The sequence below is a fragment of the Hemiscyllium ocellatum genome, chromosome 19, assembly GCF_020745735.1.
Source record: "Hemiscyllium ocellatum isolate sHemOce1 chromosome 19, sHemOce1.pat.X.cur, whole genome shotgun sequence".
In the NCBI taxonomy this organism is placed as follows: Eukaryota; Metazoa; Chordata; class Chondrichthyes; order Orectolobiformes; family Hemiscylliidae; genus Hemiscyllium; species Hemiscyllium ocellatum.
This window is the reverse complement of record NC_083419.1, coordinates 14,408,218-14,433,824: the sequence shown is the minus strand read 5'-3', so window position 1 is coordinate 14,433,824 and position 25,607 is coordinate 14,408,218. Positions and strand designations below refer to the sequence as shown.

The 25,607-nt window shown below is 39.0% G+C and overlaps 1 protein-coding gene across 5 annotated transcripts in view; it reads left to right on the top strand.

Moving 5' to 3' along the window:
• Positions 1-25,607, top strand: part of LOC132824868 (plasma membrane calcium-transporting ATPase 1-like) — a 109,048-nt gene that overhangs the window by 56,112 nt on the left and 27,329 nt on the right. For all 5 annotated transcript variants that reach the window (XM_060839673.1, XM_060839672.1, XM_060839675.1 and 2 more), the window contains exons 6-12: positions 798-911; positions 7,749-7,787; positions 9,324-9,482; positions 10,607-10,821; positions 11,504-11,746; positions 12,116-12,357; positions 13,930-14,164. In XM_060839673.1, coding sequence (XP_060695656.1) covers positions 798-911; positions 7,749-7,787; positions 9,324-9,482; positions 10,607-10,821; positions 11,504-11,746; positions 12,116-12,357; positions 13,930-14,164 — 1,247 coding nt within the window. The remainder of the gene's footprint in view (positions 1-797; positions 912-7,748; positions 7,788-9,323; positions 9,483-10,606; positions 10,822-11,503; positions 11,747-12,115; positions 12,358-13,929; positions 14,165-25,607) is intronic.

The following is a 25,607-nucleotide window of genomic DNA, read 5'->3' as shown; positions in this document are numbered from 1 at the left end:
TGGAAGGGTTGAAAGGATATGGGCCAGGAGCAGGCAGGTGGGATGAGTTTTTAGTTTGGGATTATGTTCAGCATGGAGTGGTTAAACCAAAGGGTCTGTTTCTACACACTCTGTACATGGATGACTTCCCTCTGGGCATTCATTTGATACACTCCTTTCCCTACTGAGCATTCAGTTGCATATTTGTTATTCCAAGAATTAGACTGATAATTCCAAACATTAATCTCCCCATTGTGATCAAAAGGCTTTTATTTCTCGCCCTCTTTATGTAAAATGCAATTCTCACTGAACTATCAATTTTGAATTCTGTTTATTTTGCTGTTGTTTTAGGGGTCACATCTTTTTCCTCTACATAGAATTTTTCACCTTTGTAGCTCATCCTGTTTTATATTTGTTAATATTCTGTTCACACTAAATTTCTCTTGAACTGGCTCCAACCTGTGCATTCTGATGTCCTCTCCATTTGCAGATTTCTGAGGTGTAGGAGACCTAATTAATGTAGTCCAACATTCTAGTGACTGTGTAAAATATATCTACAGTTGAACTATAAGTTCATAATCTTCAAATATAGTTTAGATTCTAATAAAACTTTGTCTTAAAGTAGTAAATTTATTCATTTTGTGAAACTCATCTGAATTCAGTCTAACTTCATTCTGCATTGTTTACAAACTACTCATTTCTCCAGCCTCCTGTTTTAATGAGCATGGACTCCTAAATTTTCAGATAGTAATGAGAACTTTTTATTTGATACACTATATTTGCAGTAATGGCCAGTTCTAACTAGAATTTATTTTCAGGTACCCATGTTATGGAAGGTTCTGGAAGAATGGTGGTCACGGCTGTTGGTGTAAACTCTCAAACTGGAATCATCTTCACCTTGCTTGGATCTGGAGAGGAAGAGGAGAAAAAAAGTAAGCATGTGGTTGTATTGTCCTCTTAGGCTCAGTTGGGACAGCACTTTAACAGCATTGAATGTTAACCAGGAGCCTTTTTGAAATGACTGCAAGAATTCAGTCTCCATTTTCAGTACAGTATCCCCTTCTGAGCTGGATATTAAGCAGATGACAGATTGCACTAAAAGCATTTTCCCATAATTTGCCTTCCATTTCTTTTGAAAACTGAAGTCCTGCTTTTAATCTTGGAATACCCAACACTTTACTTGCCAAGATTTAAAAGCTATCATTCAGCATTTTAGCTGTCCTCCAGATATCAGGAGTAATTGCACTATTCTTTAATGGTCAACTGAATTTAAACATGATTACTGAAACTTAATAAATAAACTGGCCAAATGTTGTTTTGCCAGTGACATTTTAAAAAAGAACTTAATGGTAATTTCCTGTGATTGCCAAGGATATGTTAAATAACTTTTTTGTTTTTGTTTTTTTGCAATGTTGAGATCAGCGTATATTTGAAACCAAGTTACTAAGGTCCACAAGCATTTATGACAGTACATGCTCTTATTTAGAGTACTTGAATGCTGGAGGAAAACAGCCCAGGAATATCTTTGGACTTGAATTTGTAATGCAAGCCCAGGGATATCTTTGGATTTGAATTTGTAATGCAAGCCCAGGGATATCTTTGGATTTGAATTTGTAATGCAATTTTCGCCAACTAATGTTCCTCACTCAACCAATTGGAACTGATCACTATCTTGTGTTTATGGGTGCTTGCAAATTAACTACAAGTTTCTTAATGATCTAAATTACTAGATTTCAAAATTCCTTGAATCTCTTTAAAAGCATTTGAGATCCACATCCTGGGGGTCATACTATACAAAGTCAGTGTAGTGCTGGAAAAGCACAGCAGGCCAGACAACATTAGAGGAGCAGGAGAGTTGAGGTTTTGGGCATAAGCCCTTCAGGATGTCATAGACTCCCCTCTGCTGCCCGACCTGTGCTTTTCCAGCACCACCGGTTTTGACTCTGATCTCCAGCATCTGCAGTCTTCACATTTTTCATACTAATCAAAATTAATGTAGGTTTGCACATTAAGCTGTAAGGTTTGTTTTCAGATGTTTCATCACCCCATACTAGGTAAAAGTGAGCTTCCAGATGAAGCACTAGTGTATAGCCTGCTTTCTATTTGGGTTTCCTTGGATTGTGACCACTTCCTGTGACATTAGTTTCCTATAGTGATGTCATTTTCTGTTTTTCTCAGGATGTGGTAAATGGGATCAAAGTCAATGTTAGCATTCCAGTTGGAATGCCATACTTCTAGGAATTCTCGTGTCTGTTTGGCTTGTCCTAGGATGGCTGTAGTGTCCTTCCTCATCTGATGTGGATACTAGTGAGTGAGTCATGTCCTTTTTTTTTGTGGCTAGTTGCTCATGTATCCTGGGGGTTAATTTTCTGCCTGTTCATCCAATATAGTTTTTGTTACAGGTCTTGCAAGGTATTTTGTAAGTGACATTAGTTCTGCTTGTTGTCTGTATAGGGTCTTTCAAATTCAGTAGCTGCTGTTTGTGTGTTGGTGGGTTTGTGGGCTACAGTGATGAAAAAATAGCCTTGTGGATGAGGAAGGGCACCACTTTGACTGACTAGGTCAACACATCCATCCTAGGACAAGCCAAACAAATGAGAATTCCTAGAAGCATGGCATTCCAACTGGAACTCTATGAAGAAACACTGACTTCGTAGATCCCATTCACCAGCCCCTGATGGAGGATAAAAGGAAATGACATTGCAAATGTCACCACAGGAAACCCAAACACTTGAACAGAAAGGGAGCTATACCACCAGTGCTTCCTCTGGAGGCTCACTCTAGATGTTATCTAGATGACCATGTCTGAAAACAAGCTTTCCAGCTCAGCAAACCTACATCCAGGACCTTGCAGAGTTTTTTGTGACTGAATTTGGAAAAATATTGCTTGTTGCATCCTTTCCTGATCTACCCCTTAACTACCAATAAATTAACAGTACCCTACACAATCAGGGATGTTTGTTTCTTTGGTTTGTCTGGACAACCACTGAGAACCATTTTTAATTGCAAATATCTCTATCATGTTCGTATACCATTAATTCCAAAATATTGCAAGTTATTTGCAATTAAGTGATTATTATACGCAACTGAACCATTCTATAAGAACAGCATTTTTGAGATGCTAATGACCAGTTGAACTATTGCTTCAGTTGACTCTACTGATGCACTCTGGAAAAGTACCACAAGATGTTTTGGATCAACCTGTGTACTGAGCACTATTCTCCTTTTGTATGGAGGATGAGTCTTCCAATGCAGCACTCCAAGCACTGCACAAAAATGACTTCCCAACTCCTATATTCAATGTTCTCACCAATAAAGGAAAGCATACCAAATGCTGTCTTCACTATCCTATCTACCTGATACTCTTTCAAGGACCATGAACCTGCGCTCCAAGGTCTTTCCTAAGTCATACTCCCTAGGACCTACCCTGATCTGCCTTTCCAAAATGCACACTTCACCTTTAGCTAAAGGTAAACTTCATCTACCAGTCTTCAGCCCATGGACCCATCTGATCAAGATCCTGTTGTACTGAGAGAACCTTTGTCCACTACACTTCCAATTTTGGTGCCATCTGCAATCTTACTAACCTATGTTCATATTCATCATTTATACAAATGATAGAACAGTTGGGTTTCACCAGCTGGCCAGCATTGTGCCAAGTTGTACTTGGTGGTGGCGAGTTGTTATCTTGAACTGTTAGTCTGCATGCTTTAGGTTGACCTACAATGCCTCTAGGGAGACAATGCCAGGATTTTGACCTTGGTGATATTTAAATCTGGGTGAGGAGTGGCTTGGAAAAACTTGCAAGTGGTGGTGTTCCCATAAACTTGCTGCCCTTGTTCATCAAGAAGGACATGGTTGTTGGTTTGGAAGATGTTGTCTCAGCCTTGGTGAATTTCTGTGGTGTCCTGTAGATACAATGTTTTTAGGGCAGATTTTGGGTGGGGAGAGTCTATCAAGGTGCCTAATCTCTCTGCTTTGAGCAAGTGCTGCAGAAAGAGAAGCTGTGAACATAGTTTGACTTCCCAAGTGAAAGGGGCAGGAAAGTAGTGGCTTTTTAATGTTGTAGTGGTGAGAGGAAGGAAAATGTCCAGATCAAAAGGAATTGTGCTGATGTTGGTAAGGAGAATAGAGATGTAAACTTGGTGAAAATAGGTGCGAAGAAGATTGGTTTACTTCAAGCAAAGCCAATGAGGACATGTCATTTTTCTGAAGTTGTGGAACTGAGGGTGTAGGGCTCTACTGTTCCTCCACTTTGTGCTGAGCTTTGAACCGTAGCAAGCCAGAATGGAAATCTTGCAAAGAAGCCACTTTGCTCCCATACTAACATCTGGAAAGTTGAGCTCACTTGACAGTGAAGATGTTCTACGACTTAGTCTCGCAGACTGCATTTGGCCTGGCCAATGTGAAGTTTTTGTTTTTTTTTGTTTCTGCTGCTCAATGCAGGCTGCTTTCAGTACAATAAAACAATGCTTCACATGGATGGTATTGGGGCTTGGATAGTGAAGAGGGAGAAGGTGAATGAGCAAATGATGCACCTTTGGCACTTTTCCACGCAAATGCGCATCATGCAGAGTGAGGAAGTGTTGAGACTTAAGAGTGGACCAGAATGTCAGAGGGAACAGTCCTTGTGGCCTGACACTGGAGGCGATGGGGAAGTTACTTGACAGAAATGCTAGAGGATGCAACATTGAACTTGCTTTTGGGGTGTGGAAAAATCAACTCAAAGATGGGCAAATATATTTTGGTAGATTGCTTGCCATAAGTCAAATGGCCTGCTTCAATCCAGGCCACCACCTGCTCTTTGGCTTTCACCCCTCCTTCCTAGAATAATTATACCATCCCCCTTATCCACACTTTGCATGCCATCAGTTCTTATGTTCTGAAAATTCTTCTATTTCCTCCTCCAGTAGGGGCCTGTTAAATGTTCAGGATCAATGATTTATTTGTAATGCTCAATCTCTACCCACTGGGAACTTCATGTGGCAAGCATTAATGTTAACAAATGTTTTCTTATTTCTGGGCTAACGATTGAACACTTCACAAAGGGGCATCCAGTATTGAAACAGTCACTGTGTGCACATTCAATTTGTGTAGCTAGGTTTCAAGCACTTTAAGATATCAGTCTTTAGATGGCCATCCCTATTAGTACTTATTATTAAGTGCGTACTTCCATTGTGCAGTGTTTGCCAGTTTTGACGGGTGTCGAAGCCAAGTCCAAAACGTGTATGGGACTCAGATTTGCAGGACACCTTTTTTGCTGAGTTATTTTGGTGAAGAATATCAGTACAAAATTAGAAATCTGAAGAATTGACTTCAGGCTACACAATACTGATCATGGAGAGAAGTGTAGGCCAGCACAATATTTAACTTCAAAACACTCAAGCTGCTGGTTTGGATTGGTAGGACTAATAGTAAAAAGTTTTGATGTTCTGCTGAAGTGGCTCATGTAAGCTGTTACTTTTAACTATACAACAACTGCAAAAAGAAAACTGGCTTTATTTAGCTTCAGACAGCTTACTGGCACCTGAATCTTGCTTTTGAACCCTGGTGCAATGTTGTCTTTACACCATTGTTTTGCAAATCATTAAATGATTTGAGCTTCTATAACTTTACAATAATTCCTCACTTGTTGGTGGCCTTGTTTTTGTTTGGGTAGATTGGAAAAAAAAGCAAAACAATTTGCAGTACCACAGACTGCATTCTATCAACTGGCCTTACCATTGCATCAGGAAGTCGTTTGATGTTTTTGAGTGGATAAAGTTTTTTAATAGCGTGCTGCTGATGTTAGTTGCCTACTGGATATTCTTTTACAGTTTTTGAATATGAAATTAAGAGCAGAAGGTCATTCATCCCTTTTAAGCCTATTCTGCAATAGATTCAATATGATCATAGCTGATCTGACGACTCCATATTCAACCTACTTTCAATAACCTTTCACCCATTGCTCATTCGGAATCTATCTCTATCCGTCTCTATCTTAGAAGAATCTGCTTCCCCTGCCTTTCAAAGAATGGCATTCTAAAGTTGCTCAGCCCTGAAGAGTTTTTATCTGATTTTAAATGGGTGGACCTTTTTTCAGATTTTGTGACAAATGACATGTTAAGGTGGAGTATCCAACACAAAATTGCAACCCCTTGAGCACACCAACAAAAGCACTGAACCAGAAGCCCACTACTCCATTCAATACGCTCATTCAGTAGAATTATCAATTGATAATTCTAAGTCCAGTTTGGGCTTGACTCCATTCTCCAGTTGGCATGATTTTACCTTAAAAATTGACAGTTTACTGTTTTTATACTATTTAATCAACCCCAGATGTGCTGAGGCACCTTTTTGGAATAGATGTCTTGAACCTGGGCCCTCTGTCTAAGGCAGGGACATGGCCACTGTCATGAGCCCTTTAAATGGTTGTCTGAATATTGTAATTTTAAGTACTTGAACAATAAACAAAAGCTCATAGTTTGTGTAGCAGCACCCTTAAAACTTGTCCTTATCCATGATTGATGTACTGCCTTTATTACATGCCCTCATTCTCCCGATTTTTTTATTTTTTTTATTCTGCCCCCACATTTTCCTGTTTATCAGCCTATAGAGCACTCCCCAGTGTTGTCTTCCCTTTTTTTTATTTATCTATTTCATTCAGATTCTACATAGCAAGTGATCCTGGATTGGGATATCATACTTTATTCTATCTCTATACCAGTAATGTCACCACACCACCCTTCCTTCCTGCCTATCCAATCAAAAAGTCTCATCTTTCTGAATATTTAGTTCATAACTTTGATCTTCTTGTAGCCATTTCTCTGTATTGGCTACAAGAGTATACCCATTAATTTGTATTTGTACCATTTTTACTTCTGAATATTTCATGCAGAGATATTAATTTTGTCTTTTTACCCTCCACCCTTATTTGTGTAGCTTGCTGTATCACAAGAGTCATAAATGTACAGCATGGAAATGGACTCTAGTCCAACTCATCCATGCTGACCAGATATCCCAACCCAATCTAGTCCCACCTGCCAGCACCTGGCCCATATCCCTCCAAACCCTTTTCTATTCATATCCTTCCAGATGACTCTTTTAAATGTTGCAATTTTACAAGTCTCCACCACCACCTCTGGCAGCCTATTCCCCACACCACCCTCTGCATGAAAAGTTGCCCATTGTCCCTTTTTTTTAAGATCTTCCCCCTCTCCCTATGCCCTCTAGCGTTGCACCGTGCTGCACCCCCCCCCCCCCGAAAAGACTTTGTCTACTTACTCTATTCATGCCTCTTGTGATTTTATAAACCTCTCTAATGTCATTCCTTGTCCTTGCGCTCCAGGGAAAACAGCCCTAGCCTATTCAGCGCCTCCCTGTAGGTCAAAACCTCCAACCCTAGCAACATCCTTGCAAATCTTTTCTGAACCCTTTCAAATTTCACAACATCTTTCCGATAGGAAATAGACCAGAATTACACTTCCTGTTCTGGGTATCTTTGTACAAATAGCTACCCATAATTCTTTGTCCTTTGCAAGCTTGCATTTGCACACTTCAAACTCTTTCCCTCCCAGGCACCAACCTTTTTTTCCCTCATTGGGGACTTCAAATAGTCTGCCTCAAATTGTACATGTGAATCCTTCGCAATGAGAGTATAACTGTATTTAAAATCTGGTAACTTAGTCAAATGTTCAGTGTATTCAAATCAGTCCTCATTTGTATTTATAAATAGCTCATGGTTTGGAAATGTATAAACTGAGTTGATGTTTTCCTGTGATTTTTCTTAGACAAAAAGCAAGATGGAGCTGTGGAAAATCGAAACAAAGGTAAACAATTGTTTTTGAGCTTTTTTTAAGCTCTTAAAATTTAAAATCTACATAAACTTTAGAAATTTTAGTTTTTTTGGCTTTTAAGGTGAAACAAATTATCCCAGTGAAGGAATGGGACAAAACTAAGCTTTGCCATTTGTGGTAATGTCCTTTTGATTCCTCAATTTGTTCATAACATTCGAAACAACTTTTTAACTTAGGTATGCCTTGGCAAACATTACTCTTACTCCAAGACAGGTTTGCCCAGAATGTTCTCTGGGTCACCCTTTGATCCAAATTGTAACCTTGATATTAGCTTCAGATAGTTGTGAATCATCTGAGTAACTACCCCACTGAAACTTCTCTGAACAAACTTTTTTTTATAGTTTCCACTTAAGAACCATAATGAGTTGTTTACTAGATTCATCTGAAGTGATGAATTTTGAGCTGAGTAAACTGTAGATTCTAATGTACATATGTAATGGAATAGGTGTTTCAAAAATGGTTTGGATGCATTTAGCTGAAGGTCTCCTGAGTTGTAAGATTGAGACAATGAATATTAAGGTTGGGTTTATCCCAAAAATTGTATTTAATGCAATGCCTGCATGCTGAGCTATCATAATTGTGTAATCAGAGTAAAACTATTTAAGCAGCTTTGATTTCCATTAGAGTTGTAACTTGAGTTTCTTAACACTCAAGGCCCTCTATTCTTGTCTTAAAAACTGCACTTTTAACAGTTTAAAGTGCTTGTCATGGCCAAATAATTGTGTCTGAGCACTAAGTTCTATTTTGACATGAGATGTTTCTTTGGGTGTGTTTTCACAATGATGTAGTGTGCCACACTAATTTTGATTTTGAATCTGTTTTCTATTTGCAGTAATTACTGCAGCATGAATTATAGAAACTTAATTCATGTAGTGGAGGCCATTCAGCCCACTGTTTGTACTATATTTAAAACCGGTTGTGTAGTGGTCTTCTGGATTCTGTTCCATCATACTCGAGTAATTAATAAAATTGTCACCTTCAGCCATATGTTTGGGTAGTGTTCTAAGCCTGACAAATTAAAAGCAGGAGTAGACCGATTTTATTCTGTATATTCACAGCTGATCCCACATCTCCATGCCATATTCCTGCTTTCTACCCCATATCTCTTGATACCTTTTGAAATATAAATGTTTATCCATTTTTCTTGAGATTTGGAGCAAAGGTTGGAAAGTTGAGTTCCCTTACCTATATCTTGCACTAACTTCAAATCTAACCTACAATAATTGACTCTTGTCCAAGCGAATAATTTTTCTCTCCAAATCTGTCATCTTGGGTCAGCACCACTCCTCATTCAAAGAGCAAAATTCTAATTTCAAACCTTTTTTTGATTTAATATCCCTCATTCTTAGCAAACTACATCAGTGCTCTTAACCCTCCTTGATGGTCTTAGACAATTAGTAAGTGCGCTTTTCACAGCTAGCCTCTAGAATTCTAGACCCCTTTCAACTAGGGGGTCCAACTGTCCTCTTTGACAGGGCAATGACTATTTTACACTTTTTTAATCCCCAGCTAAAGCTCAAGATGGAGCAGCTATGGAAATGCAGCCATTGAAAAGTGATGAAGCAGCTGATGATGCAACTGAGAAAAAGAAAACAAATGTGCCTAAAAAAGAGAAGTCTGTGCTCCAAGGGAAGCTCACAAAATTAGCAGTTCAAATTGGTAAAGCAGGTATGAACACTTTCACTTGAGACCGTAAGTTTATAGAGCAGAATTGGACCATTAGGCCCATTGGGTCTACATCATTCGATCGTGGCTAATGTTTGTCAACCCATGCCACCTTCCTGTAATCTTTTAAGACGCTTACTAATCAAGGACCAATCTGTCTTAAACACATTAGAAAAGCTAGCTTTAGTTCATTGGGAACATAGGTCTATCTTGTGGAAGTAATAGTGAGTTTTGAGAAGATTTTGTAGCTTGAGTTGAGGTTGCATGTTGGTTTACTCACTGAGCTGGAAGGTTCATTTCCAGACCTCTTGTCACCCTACTAGTAACATCTTCAGTGGACCTCTAGGTGAAGCACTTATGTGGAAGTAATTTCCAATTCAGCTGATTAGTATAAACAGAATTTTTAATCTAATTCCATATTTATCAATATGGATAAAACTGAGGTTGTAACAAATACATGTTGACTGTTATTACACTCGACAACAAAATAGCATAACACCTGAGTCAGTCCCAATTAACGTTTTACTTTCTTTAAAAATGGGCTTTTTACTTTTTTAAATTTTATTTCCATAGTTTTATGTAGTCTCAGGTACTAACTCTGTGCATTAACCAGCATGTAAGCATTTGAAAGGCTGCCCAGACTGTGGTAAGCTTCCCAATTCTCTAGACTGACTTAAGAGACTCAGCACTGTCCTGGCCCATCCCAAATGCCCAGCAGAGTTAGTATACAGCCCTGCACCATTTCTACTTCATAATTCTGTGGTTTAATCAGTTGTGCCTAGAAGTGAATGTTGTACTCTTCTAAAACAACACCATTTTGAGGTGCACAAATCCAATTGAGGACCTAATAGAGCATTATTGCTTGAGACATTGGAAAACTTAGTATTGCTTTGACAATTTATTTGAACTATACCACTTAAATATTTAGCTGTATTAATTTTGGAATACTTAACTTATAACTAGTTGATACTTTCATAAGTCAGAAACCAGTGAATGGGGTTGGAGCCATTTTCTGTCCTGTACCTATGACTACTTTTTAGACAGCTTTTTATAGGCTTCTAAATGAAGTGGTGGATGCCAGCATCTAACTTATTATAAAATCTATTGATCTGCTTTTTCTTCCATAGGATTGGTGATGTCTGCTATTACAGTTATCATTCTTATTCTTTATTTTGTGATTGATACGTTCTGGGTCCAGCAACGTCCTTGGTTAACTGAATGTACTCCAATTTACATTCAGTATTTTGTTAAATTTTTCATCGTTGGTGTGACTGTCTTGGTCGTGGCAGTACCAGAAGGTCTCCCACTTGCAGTCACAATCTCTTTGGCTTATTCTGTGAAGGTAAGCTCTAATGTAAAAATAACTGAAATTGTGGCTGTTAGTCTGTTTCTTCTTTTATTGTAAGCTCCTCTTCCTTACCCCACCTGAGTTTAAAACTTCTAAGGTCTATTCCAAATGCAGCAGCTACTTTCAGTAACATTTAATGTAAGTTTCCTGACTTTTTAATCAAGAATAGCTAACTAGTTAACCAACAGTATATGACAGCCAAGCTTGATTTCTGTTCTGTCATCAAAATGTATTTGCTTGTAGGGATTCATTGCATTGTGTTCAGATCTCTCTCCCCACCTCTCTGGGAACAGCCTGCTTTTGAAAATTTGAAGTTTCTATTTCTGCAGTACATTCCCAACTGTTTCTGGTGTTCCACAAACGTTATAGTTGTCACTGACAGGTTTTGTGCATTCCAAAATGGCAATTTTTTTTTGTTTTTGCAGTTCAAACCTAACTGCATCTTGACTTTTGGAACTATATATTTGAGTGAGCTTAGAATTGACTGCATGTTACTCATTGGTTGCAGTTTCTTTTCCCCGCTAGTTGAAAGGATTCACATTTTGGCCAATCTAGTCTCAACCAATGTAATTGTAAACCCTTTCAAAAATTGTTCTGTCAAAAGCTAACACTATCTTGTATATTAAATGTTACATTCTTGAACTGGATGCTAATGATTGCATCCTTCCAAATGCAGAAAATGATGAAAGATAATAACTTGGTCAGACATTTGGATGCCTGCGAAACAATGGGGAATGCAACGGCTATATGTTCGGACAAAACTGGTACCCTCACAATGAACAGGATGACTGTTGTTCAAGCATATTTAGCAGACCGGCACTACAAGATGATTCCAGATCCGGAGTCCATTCCTGACAATATTATGGACAGACTTGTTGCTGGGGTAGCTGTAAACTCTGCATACACTACAAAGATACTGGTATGTTGGGCTCCAATATTAATGCATGATTCTTGCATGGGGCATACAGTGTATAGTGTTAAAACTAATGAGGTTTCTGTATTTAGGTTTTACATTACATTTGGAATGGAAGAGGGCATGGAGTATATTATTGGGCGTTAATTCGAACGAAATTTCAAATGTACTAATCAGACTGATCATTCATAGCTTGCTAGTAATTCACGCTTCATGCTGGATGGTCTTTTAATCCTAATTTAATAGGATTAGTTTCTGTTGCAGTACATAATAGTTGTATACTTTTTGATTTTAAACTCATTTCAATTTGATCTAATTTGGATCAAGTTCTGCAAGATGTAGTATATTAAATGTTACCGATTTTTAATTTTATAGCCTCCTGAGAAAGAAGGTGGCTTGCCACGTCATGTTGGCAATAAGACGGAATGTGCCTTGCTGGGATTTATCTTGGCTTTGAAGAAAGACTACCAGGCAATACGGAATGAAATTCCAGAAGAGAAACTATTCAAGGTCTATACCTTCAACTCTGCAAGAAAATCTATGAGCACAGTTCTGAAGAACCCTGATGGTAGCTTCCGAATGTTTAGCAAGGGTGCCTCTGAGATTGTTCTCAAAAAGTAAGTGTAATCTGTGATGCTTTTTGTAGGGGACTTGATAGGGATCTGATCAATGATCCAAAGAGAACATTTAAACTGATCTTCTAACTGGTAATTTGGCCTTTATGCCAAGGCTACCACTAGACTTGGGAAGGAAGGTTGCCTGCATAATGTAAACATGGGAAATTATTCTAAAACCAATTTTGTTCAAGTTAAATGAAAGCTGCTTCTGAGGCTAAGGTTTTTATTTAAACACTGGGTTACTTCGATCTCTTTTTCAGTACTGCTTGTGTTGATATGGAACTAAAATTGAGCACAGTATTTGTAGTGAGTGCTACTAATCTTTATTTCTGTTGTTACTATGCATAACACACAGGATGTGCCCACGTGAGCTAAGAACTATAACTTTACAAGTAACTCAAATTTATAAATTGCATGCAATGTTCCTATCCCTGAGCAGTCATTCTAAATTTGTGGAATAAAACAATTCTATTTTATATACAACTTTTGATCTATGCTCATCTCATTGTTTACCATTTTCCACTCTTAACTGCCTCCAGATTCTTATGAATGCTTTAATTTTCCCACCCTGAATTTCTAATTCAGTATCACAAATGATTTGCAACCTAAGTAGAATAACATTAGGTGTTATCTTGCAGATGTCCTAGAACTGAAATGCAGTACTTCTGGGGAAAGCATCTTACTCTGCAAAAACTTTTCTGTGTTTACTTTGAAACTCTAGGGCAAAAACAGATGCCAAGACACAGCAGTTTTAAGAAAACTAAAATGTCAGCATTTCTAATTTTGCCCTCAAGTATTCATCCTGAGTATTTGAGTTCCTTACAATACATTAGCATGTTTCTGGGTTTGAGATGGAGAGGGATGAGCAGTTGTAGAGGCCACCATGGCTCCCAATGTTTCTGCTGCTTCTAATACTGTCCCCTTTTTGATTAAAGATTGCAGAAATTTTCATATCCAGATGAGACCACACTCTAGCCTTGTATATTTTATTCACCTCCGACCATCCACAGAAGTAGATGTTTTCAGCTCCCAAATTTGTTTTTCTTGCATGTCAGTCTTTAATTATTTCCCTACTGGAGTTTGACTGCCGACAGCTTACTAACCGCCTCATCAGTACGTGCCCTTTTCCCCACTGATCCAAGCTAATATAAGCCCTCTTGATGCAATCCGCTATTGCATCCAGACAAATTTTAATCATGACCAATAGTAGAGACCTTTGAGGGGGCCAGAAGGGAGAGGTGAATTTCTACCATAAGAGAAGTAGACAACACCTCTAAGAAGATGGGAGTTTTAAAAATTACTGGAAACTAAGATTTTTATTTCTAATAGATTCTATGGAACAATATTTGCAGTATTCTGGTAAATATTATGTGTCCACTAATTTTGAGCACAGGAAGAGATCTGTTCACCAGCTCTAATTTCTAAGATGCCATTTGCATGTTATAAGATTTTAAATGTAAGTTTTTAATAGCTCAGTTTAATATACAAATGAACTGAATCCTGTTCATTTCCAGTTGGTTCTAGTTTTAAGATTTTTAAAAGGAAAAAGCTTTTATAATTTCCTCTCACCAGGTGTTCCAAAATTTTAAACTCTAAGGGAGAGGTCAAAGATTTGAAGATTAGAGATCGTGACGATTTAGTAAAGAAAGTAATAGAACCAATGGCTTCTGAGGGACTGCGTACCATCTGCATGGCCTTCAGAGAATTTGAAGTTGATTCTGATGTGGATTGGGATAATGAAAATGATGTACTTTCTGATCTCACCTGTATAGCTGTAGTTGGTATTGAAGATCCTGTGAGACCAGAGGTAAGTAAACAGTAAATATGTTTGATTAATGTGACAAGAGTAGCATTGGGGTTCTGAATTTTTAAAACCTTATCCAACATTAAGGATTTATCTGTATGTGCACATTAGAAAAATTATTCCATGGTGGCTTAATGTCCATTGTTTAGTCTTAAGAGTTTGATTACTGCAAAGTCTATTTATTTTCCCTGTATTTTCTTTTGGGGCTTCCTGTGTATTTTTCTTGGACAGTATTGAATGTTGAGAATGAAGGCAAGTGGAAATTATTTGGTGAAAAATATCCCTGTCTACTTTAACTTTTAGATGTTTAGATTGACTAGTGGCTGAACTGACCTCAATACTAAAAATGAAAGCTGATTAAAAGTATAATGACATACATTATTTTGAACTTTGGTTTAAAACATGGTTTTCATGCCTTTCAATGACTTGACTACCCAATTCTTGAAGGATGACTATCTAGCAATAGTCAACCTGTATATGTAATTTTTCAGCTGTCTGCTATTTTTTCCAAATTGATTTACTTTGTCATGAAGCCCTTACATTTTCAGTCTAACACTTGTCAAAAAGTCTCATGTTTTAAATATTAAAGGACTACAATGGAATTTGAATTTTCTACAAATTAGTTGCACTGTTTTGACTTGACACTTTATGGGTGTAATGTGGGTAACATTTGGCTATAGATGCTCAAGGTAACTTAATTTCAAATTTTAGTTTTCTGGTAGTCCATACCAGTAATTGAGGCCCAAAGCGTGTTGGAAATATTAAATCCTGCTGGATTTTTAAATTCCAATTATTAACTGAAACATATGGACACTCTTGCTTGGATTAGGTTATGATAAATTGAGTCTGATTTGATGACCTTTTGGGACCTTTTTTTAAGCGTGTATGACAGAAGTTCTTGATCAGTAAGGGGATCACATATAAGAAGGGAAGAGAATGGGGTTGAGAAATAAAAGCCAGAACCAAATGGCAGAGCAGACCTTGAGCTGAATGACCTATTTTAGCTCTTATCTTGTGGTTTTGTGGCAGGAAAGCAATCGTTTTCATGATCTGTGTGGCGCAGACCCATACTGATGTAATTGGTTCCCTCCTTTGGAAATAGACCGAGCAAGCCATTTATCCTTTATTGTTTGAAGTGAATGTCTTTAGTGTTGCAAGTAAAATACATGATCTGGAGAAAATAATTATTTCTGAAATTTGCTAAATTCAGCAGCTATAGAAACATGATTCAAAAGCTGGTAAATATTTCCAATTTATTTACTAAACGATGCATTGTCCTATAACCTGCATTTGCATAGCACCTTCAATGTAATGTAACATTCTGTGGTGATAAGAGTATTATCTAACAGTTGATCTACAAGAAGTGACCAAAAGATTTGTTCTTTGTTAGAGGTAGGTCTCAGCATTACAAGTAAAAGGAACAGGAAAGGTTTGGGAAAAGAATAACAGGGCTCAGGCCTTTGTTAGATTGCTTGCTTGCTTCATTACTGATAGCCATGCTATGAAAATGAGGGATGCTGAAAAGGTTGGATTTGGATAAGAAAGTACATATTTCATTGGAAGGAGCAAGGATTTGAAAATGTGGATTATGAAAAGATTAAACTGACCAGTGGGCAGATTAGAGGATTGAATATGGAAATCAGCCAACAGTGCACTGGAATGTCAATGTGCTTTATTTCTAAGAAATCTAATTTATAGTGATACTCCACTTTAAGTGTCACCCACTGATTTTAATGGGATCACACAGAATAGTGAATCAAGACAATCAATAAATGTCTCAAAGTTTAACTCCATTTAACAGGTTATTTTAGAGCTGGAGTGATGTACAAGATTTTGTTTTAACTAAATATTGTGCAAACTTAATATGAAGTTTGTTTTTTTTTTGAAGGGTAATCCATGTCAGAAGAAATCACTGTCAAGTCACTAAAGTTGTGTTTCTAAAATGGTAACAGCATTCACAATAGCATTAATTAGGCAAGAGCTTGGAAATGTGGATTGGACACCCCTATTTGAAGGGAAATCCACACTTAAGATGTGGGAGGCTTTCAAAGATAATTAACAGCAGTGCAGGATAGGCATGTCCCATTTGAAGGCAAAGGATAGGAAGGGCAAGATTTGTGAATCGTGGATGACAGGAGAAATTGTATGACTAGCCAAGAGGAAAAGCAAAGCATACATAAGGTCTAGGCAGCTGAGAACAGAACTGGCCCTGGAAGAATATTGGAAGAGTAGGGCAAGTCTCGAACAAGGAATCAAACAGGCTAAAAGGGGTATGAAATAGCTTTAGCTAGCAGAATTCAGGAAAATTTTTATATAATGAGCAAGTGGATAACTAGAGAAAGAATTGGTCCACAAAAGATAATGAAGGAAGGCTGTGTGCAGAACCTGAGATTTTGAATGATTACTTTGCATCAGTGTTCATTGAGGAGAGGAACATGATTGTTGATCTTAGAGGTTTGATTAGTCTGGATCACGTTGACATAAGTAGGGAAGATGTGTTGGGTAGGCTAGAGGTTAAGGTGGACAAATCCCCAGGACTGGATGGGATCTATCCTGGGTTGCTGAGGGAGGCGGGAGAGGAAATAGCTGGGGCCCTGACATCTTTGTGGCATCCTTAAATACAAGTGAGCTGCTGGAGGACTGGAAGGTTGCTCATCTTGTCCCACTGTACAAGGGTAGTGGGGATATTCTGGGTAACTACAGACCAGTGAGCCTGATGTTGGTGTTGGAAGTTTCTGGAGAGGGTACTGAGATAGGATCTATTCCTATTTGGAAAGGAATGATCTTATGTGATGGGCAACCATGTTTTTGTGCGGGGAGATCAAGTTGGTACGGCATGATAAGACTTCTTTGAGGAAGTGACCAAGTTGTTAGATGCAGGAAGGGCTGTTGATGTCATGTATATGGACTTTAGTAAGGTGTTCGATTAGATTCCCCATGGTAGACTAATGGAGAAAGTGAAGTCATATGGTGTGCAGGGTGTTCTAGCTAGGTAGATAAAGAACTGGTTGAGCAACAGGAGACAATAGTAGCTGAAGGGAGTTTCTTGAAATGGAGAAAGGTGACCAGTGGTGTTCCACAGGGTCAGTGTTGGGGTCACAGTTTTGTAATATGTGGAAATGACCTAGAAGAGGGCACTGTTGATGTGATCAACAAGTTTGCAGATGACGCTAAGGTTGGTGGACTGGCAGAGAATACAGGAGGATATAGACTGGAGAGTTGGATGGAAAAATGGCCATGGCTTTCAATCCAGACAAATTTAGGTGATGCATTTAGGAAAGTAATTCTAGACTGAATTATACAATGAACGGAAGAGCCTTGGGAAAAGTTGATGGGCAGAGAGATCTGGGAGTGCAGATCCATTTAACCCTAAAGGTTGCTGCACAGGTGGATAGTGGTCAAGAAGGCATAAAGTATGCTTACCTTCAACAGATTTAGTATAAGGGCTGGCAAGTCGTCTTAACATTTGTACAAGACATTGGTTTGGCTGTATTTAGAATACTATGTACAGTTCTGGTTGCCACATTACCAAAAGGATGTGCACGCTTTGGAGAGGGTACAGAGAAGGTTTATGAGGATGTTGCCTGGTATGGAAGGTGCTTACTATGAAGAGGTTGAGTAGATTAGGTTTATTTTCACTAGAGAAAAGGAAATTGAGGGGGGACCTGATGGAGGTTTAAAAAATCATGACTGGTATAGACATAGTGGATAGAGACCAGCCTTTTTTCCCCAGGGTGAAGGATTCCATAATGAGAAGTCTTGTTTTCAATGTGAGGGGTGGAAAGTTTTTAAGGGGGATATATACAGCAAGTACTTCAGAGGGTGATGGGTGTTTGGTACACATTGCCAGCAGAGGTGGTAGAGGCAGTCATGGTAGATTCATTTTAAGATGCATCTTATGTGGGGAGCAGAGGAATGCAAATGCTTAGAAATTGATCGACCAGTTTAATCAGTACACTTGGATCTGCTCCAGCTTGGAGAGTCGAATGGCCTGTTCCTGGGCTAAGTTTTTTTTTCTTTGCTCTTTGTTCTAATTCAGCAAATTAGACATAATTGAACTTTATGGAATTAAATAGTTTGTGGAGTTGTCACCTTTTCATAGATGTTTGAGGTGGGTGCCAGGAAACTTTGCAATGAATAAGCAATAGTCATTCATGCCATAGAGCCTTAGAGTAATGTTGTATGCCCTAGATGTTATCACCAACTCCAGCCACTTTGTTTCTGAACATAGTGTCCTTCACTTTTTTAAAAAAAATCCTCAGTCACTAAGTGGTCATTGTTCAGTGTTTTAAAGGTATTAAGAACCAAAATAATCTTGTTCTTGGTTTTGGTATGCTTTCAGCTACAGGAGGATTTTCCCATTAATTATTGCTTTGCTTAATCATAGCGACATATGAAATGCTGCTTTGTTGAGAACCTGCTATCACCTTCATATCCATGGTGTTACTGTCATGGTAAAGTTTTGAATCTGATGCAAGATCTATTGTGAGCAGATAGTTTTAATGGCAATTTAAGGTCACCTATCTCCTAATGAAGAAACTGTTAATTACTAATTGCATTTGTCCCACTTTTCAGATGGTCTTATCTTTTTGGTGTTGGTCTGGCATTTATTGTTAATAGTACTTTAATCAAAGTTCGTGCGAAGATTTGTAGCTCGGGTGCTCGTTGTTGTGGTTCTGTTCGCCGAGCTGGAAGTTTTTGTTGCAAACGTTTCGTCCCCTGGCTAGGCAACATCATCAGTGCTTTGGAGCCTCCTGCAAAGCGCTTCTTTGATGTTTCTTCCGGTATTTATAGTGGTCTGTCCTTGCCGCTTCCGGGTGTCAGTTTCAGCTGTCCGCTGTAGTGGTTGGTATATTGGGTCCAGGTCGACGTGTTTGTTGGAATTTGTGGATGAATGCCATGCCTCTAGGAATTCCCTGGATGTTCTCTGTCTGGCTTACCCTATGATAGTGGTGTCGTCCCAGTCGAATTCATGTTGTTGTCTGCATGTGTGGCTACTAGGGATAGCTGGTCGTGTCGTTTCGTGGCTAGTTGATGTTCATGGATGCGGATTGTTAGCTGTCTTCCTGTTTTGTCCTATAGTGTTTTGTGCAGTCCTTGCATGGTATTTTATAAACTACATTTAGTTTTGCTCATGTTGGGTATGGGTCCTTCGTTCTAGTGAGTTGTTGTCTAAGCGTGGCTGTTGGTTTGTGTGCCGTTATGAGTCCTAAGGGTCGCAGTAGTCTGGCTGTCAGTTCTGAAATGCTCCTGATGTATGGTAGTGTGGCATGTCCTCGTTCTGTGGTCTTTCTCTTGGGCATCTGTTGATAAAGTTGCGCGGGTATCCGTTTTTGGCAAATACCTTGTATAGGTGTTCCTCTTGCAGTTCTGGTGTACTGCAGTGTGTTGTGGCCCTTTTTGTGTGTGTGTGTGTGTGTGAGAGACTTGGTCTGTGTGTTGCTTTCCTGTATACCCTTGTGGTGAATTCTCCGTTCGGTGTTTCAGAACAGACAGCCAGACTATTGCGAGCCTTAGGACTCATAACAGCACACAAACCAACAGCCACGCTCGGACAACAACTTACTAGAATGAAGGACCTGATCCCCCAACATGAGCAAAACTAATGTAGTGTACAAAATACCATGCAAGGACTGCACAAAACACTATATAGGACAAGCAGGAAGACAGCTAACAATCCACATACACTAACACCAACTAGCCACGAAACGACACGACCAGCTATCCCTAGTAGCCACACATGCAGACAACAAACAACATGAATTCGACTGGGACAACGCTACTATCATAGGGCAAGCCAGACAGAGAACAGCCAGGGAATTCCTAGAGGCATGGCATTCATCCACAAACTCCATCAACAAACACATCGACCTGGATCCGATATACCAACCACTACAGCGGACAGCTGAAACTGACAACCGGAAGCGGCAAGGACAGACCACTATAAATACCGGAAGAAACATCAAAGAAGAGCTTCGCAGGAGGCTCCAAAGCACTGATGTTGCCTAGCCAGGGGACGAAATGTTTGCAACAAAAACTTCCAGCTCGGCGAACAGAACCACAACAGTACTTTAATTGCATTTGGATCTGTCTTCTGGGGTGAATAAACAGGAAATTTTGCATATCAGACCACTCTTGGCATTTGACTCTTCTGGATAACAGTAGTAATCCACAGTTAAGTTTCCAGAAATTAAAACTTAGCATCTTTTGGACTAAGATGTTGAACATCATGGACTTGTTGGCCCAAAGGGCCTGTTTCCACTGTGTAGGGAATCTGATCTAGTCTGGAAGAAAGTTTGCTAAACATCAGCACTTGAGAATTCTTGGAATGATGCCTACTAATTGGAGCAGGTGAAACATCAAATCCACTGCATTGAAGAGGTTTCCAATCTGCTTGTGAACTGAACGAATGTGCAAATTGCTTGTATGAGGGAAAAGTCAAAGTTGTCATTGGTCTCAATGTAATAAAAATCTGTAAGTAGACCACTATATGTAATGAAATTCTGGAGTCCAGTGTTGCATAAACAATGAATAATCACGGAGTCAGTCGTAGAGATGTACAGCATAGAAACAGACCCTTCAGACCAACCTGTCCATGCTGACCAGATATCCTAACTTAATCTAGTCCCACTTGCCAGCACCGTGCCCATATCTCTCCAAACCCTTCCTATTCATATACCCATCCAAATGCCTCTTAAATGTTGCAATTGTACCAGCCTCCACCACTTCCTCTGGCAGCTCATTCCATATGTATACCACCCTCCGTGGAAAAAGTTGCCCCTCGGTCTTTTTTATATATCCTTGCCCTCCTTTCCCCCTAAACCAATGCCCTCTAGTTCTGGATGACTCCACTCCAGGGAAAAGGCCTTTTTGTCTATTATCTTATCCTTGCCCTCATGACTGATTAAGTAACCTCTAGAAGATCACCCCTCTGCCTCCGTGCTCTGAGAAAACAGCACCCACCTATTCAGCTTCTCCCTATAGCTCCCTATACATCCTTATCAATATTTTTCTGAACCTTTTTCAAGTTTCACAACATCTTTCCATTAGGAAGGAGACCAGAATTGCATGCAATGTTCCAACAGTGGCGTAACCAATGTCCTGTATAACCACATGACCTCCCAACTCCTATACTCAATACTCTGACCAATAAAGGAAAGCATACCAAATGCTGCCTTCGCTATCCTATCTACCTGTGACTCCACTTTCAAGGAGCTATGAACCTGTACTCCAAGGTGTCCTTGTTCAGCAACACTCCCTCGCACCTTACCAGTAAGTGTATAAGTCCTGCTAAGATTTGCTTTCCCAAAATGCAGCACCTCACATTTATCTAAATTAAACTCGCATCTGCCATTCCTCAGCCCACAGGCCCATCTGATCAAGATCCCATTATAATCTGAGGTAACCTTCTTTGCTGTCCACAACACCTCCCAAATTTGTCATCTGCAAACCTGGCTAGCTATACCTCTTTGTATATTATTTGGATGTGAATATAAATTATGAAAGATAGTGGACCCAGCACTGATCCTTGTGGCACTCCACTGGTCACCAGGCCTCCAAAATGGAAAAACCACCTACCACCCTGTCTTCTACCTTTTTTTGAGCCAGTTCTATATCCAAATGGCTAGTTCCCCCTGTATTCCATGAGATCTAACCTTACTAACCAGTCTCCCATGGGGAACATGTCTAATGCCTTACTGAAGTGCATAGATCACATTCATCACTCTCTACCCTCTTCAATTCTGTTTATTACTTAAAATCTGATTGAAGATTTGTAGCTCGGGTATCCGTTGTTGTGGTTCTGCTCGCTGAGCTGGAAGTTTTTGCTGCAAACGTTTCGTTCCCTGGCCAGGGAACGAAACGTTTGCAGCAAAAACTTCCAGCTCAGCGAGCAGAATCTGTTTATTACTACTACACACAACTCCAAGTTTGAGGCACCATTTTCCATGCACAAAGCCATGTTGACACTCCTTGATCAGTCCTTGCCTTTCCAAATGTACATGCTTGTCCTTCCAACAACTTGCCCATTACTGATGCCAGGCTCACTGGTCTGTAGTTCCCTGGCTTGCCTTTACCACCTTTCTTTAAACAGTGGCACCCCATTAGCCAACCTCCAGTCTAACAGTATCTCGCCTGTGACTATCGATGATACAAATGTCCCACCAATCGCTTCCCTGGCTTTCCACAGTTCTAAGATATTTCTGAATAGGTCCTGGAGATTTCTCCACTTTGTTTGAAGACATCCAGCACTTCCTCTAATATAGGTATTTTTCAAGATGTCACCATTCATGTCATTTCATTTGAATAGCAAGCAATGAGCACCATTAGAACTATATCAACAGGTCAGTTGATTAAGTGTAAGGGACGGGAGAGAACAGAAATATTAAAGTCCAGCAACCTCTTTGGAGAGAGAATCAAACATTTTTTCAAGTCCATATTTTACAAAGTGAAAAGTTACCTTCATGTTGCTCAAAAGATTAAAAGGTGGTACAAGTAAAGTTAGCCGTTTCATCTAGTCACTGCAATGAGTGATGCTTACCACTAATTGGATGCTGCTGTCAAAGTTTTGTAGTTTACTTATGTGATAGACATGAATTTCAGTGGTGTTCATGCCAAGTACATAATATATCCCTTGCAATAAGAAAGTACTGACTGTAACCAAACAACGCATGTCTTGTCTTCAACAGTATCTAACACTAGATGTGGTTCCCCAATTGAATGGGAAATTGCTAGGATAATCTGAATATGCAAGGCATTACACTGACTTTTAGGCAACAAATATTTTTGAAAAAATGTGCCAATGCCTACCCAAATTTTAAATAGCATTTCATTCTAGATCTGGGTGGCTCACATGTAAGTTGCACCTATGGTACATGAAACCCTGTATATTCTCAAGAGAACATGTACCCACATAGATAACAAGATAGGTGCCATCTGTTTAATTTTTTTCAGGCAGTGCCTTGTCAAGTCAAAGCCAATTTGACTGGTTTAAATGTAAATTAGTATTAATGGTTCCATTCCCTGTGGCAACATTTCTACTAATCAGCACTGTCCTCTTGCAGCATAAGTATGGTTTTTCCCCTTGAATTTGTCATATTACAGAATTTCCTGAGAGACACATCTTGAATGTCTAGCTGAAAATAGTCATGCTAAGGGTTACCTCTTGCACATGAAAGCAAAAATATTAATCTCCATGTTTAGCCCACAACAATAGAAGTATCTGTCCTCTTATGAGCAGTGCTCTTATCAAATCAGCTCATTACATTTTTGTTGAATTAATCAATATATTGAAATATTGAGTAGTGAAATTCTGATATTCAAGAAACACTTAGACTGAGTTGAGCATCAAGACAGGCAGCAGTCAGTACAAACATTTGAGATTTGACTGAAATGCAGTAATAAGTTACCTCAAATGTAATGTTTAACTTTTGAATCTCTTTTTTTATATAAAGTTGTCTTTTTAGACTGAATTTGAGATTAATTTTCTTCGGTAGGTGATTGGTATAATGTGACACTTCTCTACATATTTTTGGCATAAGAACTTGTTTGTTTTTTCCCTTGCTGTGCATGCTGCACCAAACCAGAGCAGCATAAATAGGGACATCCAGTCAAGACACCGCCTCCCCAGTATTTTTCTCAATATAAGCCAATGAGTTTAATCCTGCAATTCTGCCCCTCCCAGTTAGGGGAAGGTTACTTTCCCCACCAGCTGTTCTTGTGCTATTTGGCTCGCCCATATTTTTGGAATTCGGGGTTTAAACATGACTCTGCTTTTGTGCTGGAACTGTAATGTAATTTCTGAACAAAACGTGTTAATCTAGTTGAATTAATTTCCTTTTGTGAAAAATAAGCACCACCTTTGCTACTCAATAAGAATCCAGACAGAGTCCACATCCTGAATGAGTTGAAATTATTTGAACCAGCATTATTTCTTCAATGTTTCTTTAAATTGTTCCTGTTTCAAATTTTAGTACTTGTTAACAAGGGAGAACAGTACTACATTAATATTAAATTAATTTTCAGGCACTGTTGAAATATTCCTTCAATGAAAAATTGCTTTTGCCAGTCAAAAGACATAGCCTTTTGCAAAGTAATAACACTTTAATCCTTGTAGTGACCTAGAGGTGAGTGACCAGTTTAAAAAAAAATGTTGAAATGATTTTTCAGTTTCCTTCAGAAAATTCAAGTTTAAAGACTTTAAACAATACATTTAAAATTTGAATAAACACATTCATGGAAAAACCTGTACTTCACAGAAAAGGTGAACCCAATTAACACCAACTGTGAAAATCTTCGTTCTCCAATTGTATATTTAAGCAGACATACTAGTAAATCCCTGGAACAGGTTCAAAATGATTCCAAGCTCCCAAGGACTGTCCTGCTTATCTTTTCTCGCTGGGACAGCATCTAATCCCTGAATCTGTTTTCATGGTGAGGGATGGGTGAGAATCTTCCAAGCTCATTTAAACTCTCCTCCACCCATGTGAGCTTTAATCCACATTACATCGAACCATAATGATTCATTGCCTCCAGTCTTGTTTCTTACAAATTCTCAAATCTCAACTGGAACCTATATAGTATCCCTCACTTAAATTCTGGACTCCAACCAGGGAAAACCTCTTACCTGCACCTCTCCTGTCTTATCATTTTATTTTGTAGATTTCATTCTTAAAGCTAAGAACAGAGGCCCAATTTACCAGATCTCTTCAGACAACTGTTTCCAGAACATAATCCCTCTATGATAGCTTTCCTCAAATAGGGTCAATATATTTGAGGGAATCTCTAAGTTAATCCTATAGTGACTTTGTATGGATTCTTCCCTCAGGGCCCCAATTTATAACAGTGCAAGTCATATGGACCTTCTCCCCAAGTGGAAATGATCAGACTTTTCACTGAAGCTCTAACTCTGTTCTGTACTTTTATATATATTCAACCCAACTAGAGTCAACTTCACATTCCTAACATGCTTCTGGGATGTTGACAGAGTCTGTCCACTGCCAGCCCAATCCTTTGGGTCATTGTTTTGAGGCCAGCCTGCTGCAGTCTGTAGCTTTGACTTCCTTTTTGAGGAAACTGATTACCATTTGAGGGAGTGCAACAAAGATCCACCAGTCCTAAGACGTTTGGCAAATTGGCCTGTGTTCTAAAAGTTTTGAAGAATGAAAAGTGATATTGCAATTTTCAAAATACTTAAGGGACAAACGGGGGGGTGCAAGTAAGAGGCTTTCTTCTTCTCCTCCCTTCCCCCCCCCCCCCCCCCCCCCTTCCCACCAAAGAAAAAAGCTCAGTATGCTTAAAGGGGAGGTTGCTAGATTTGATTACTATAAATGCCATTTTATGTACTGTGGGTAAAGGACTTTTAAGAGTCATGATTTGTATTAAATAATAGAGCAAGCTGACTGGCCTACTCCTACTTAAACAACCTGAGCCCAGCCAACTGGGATGC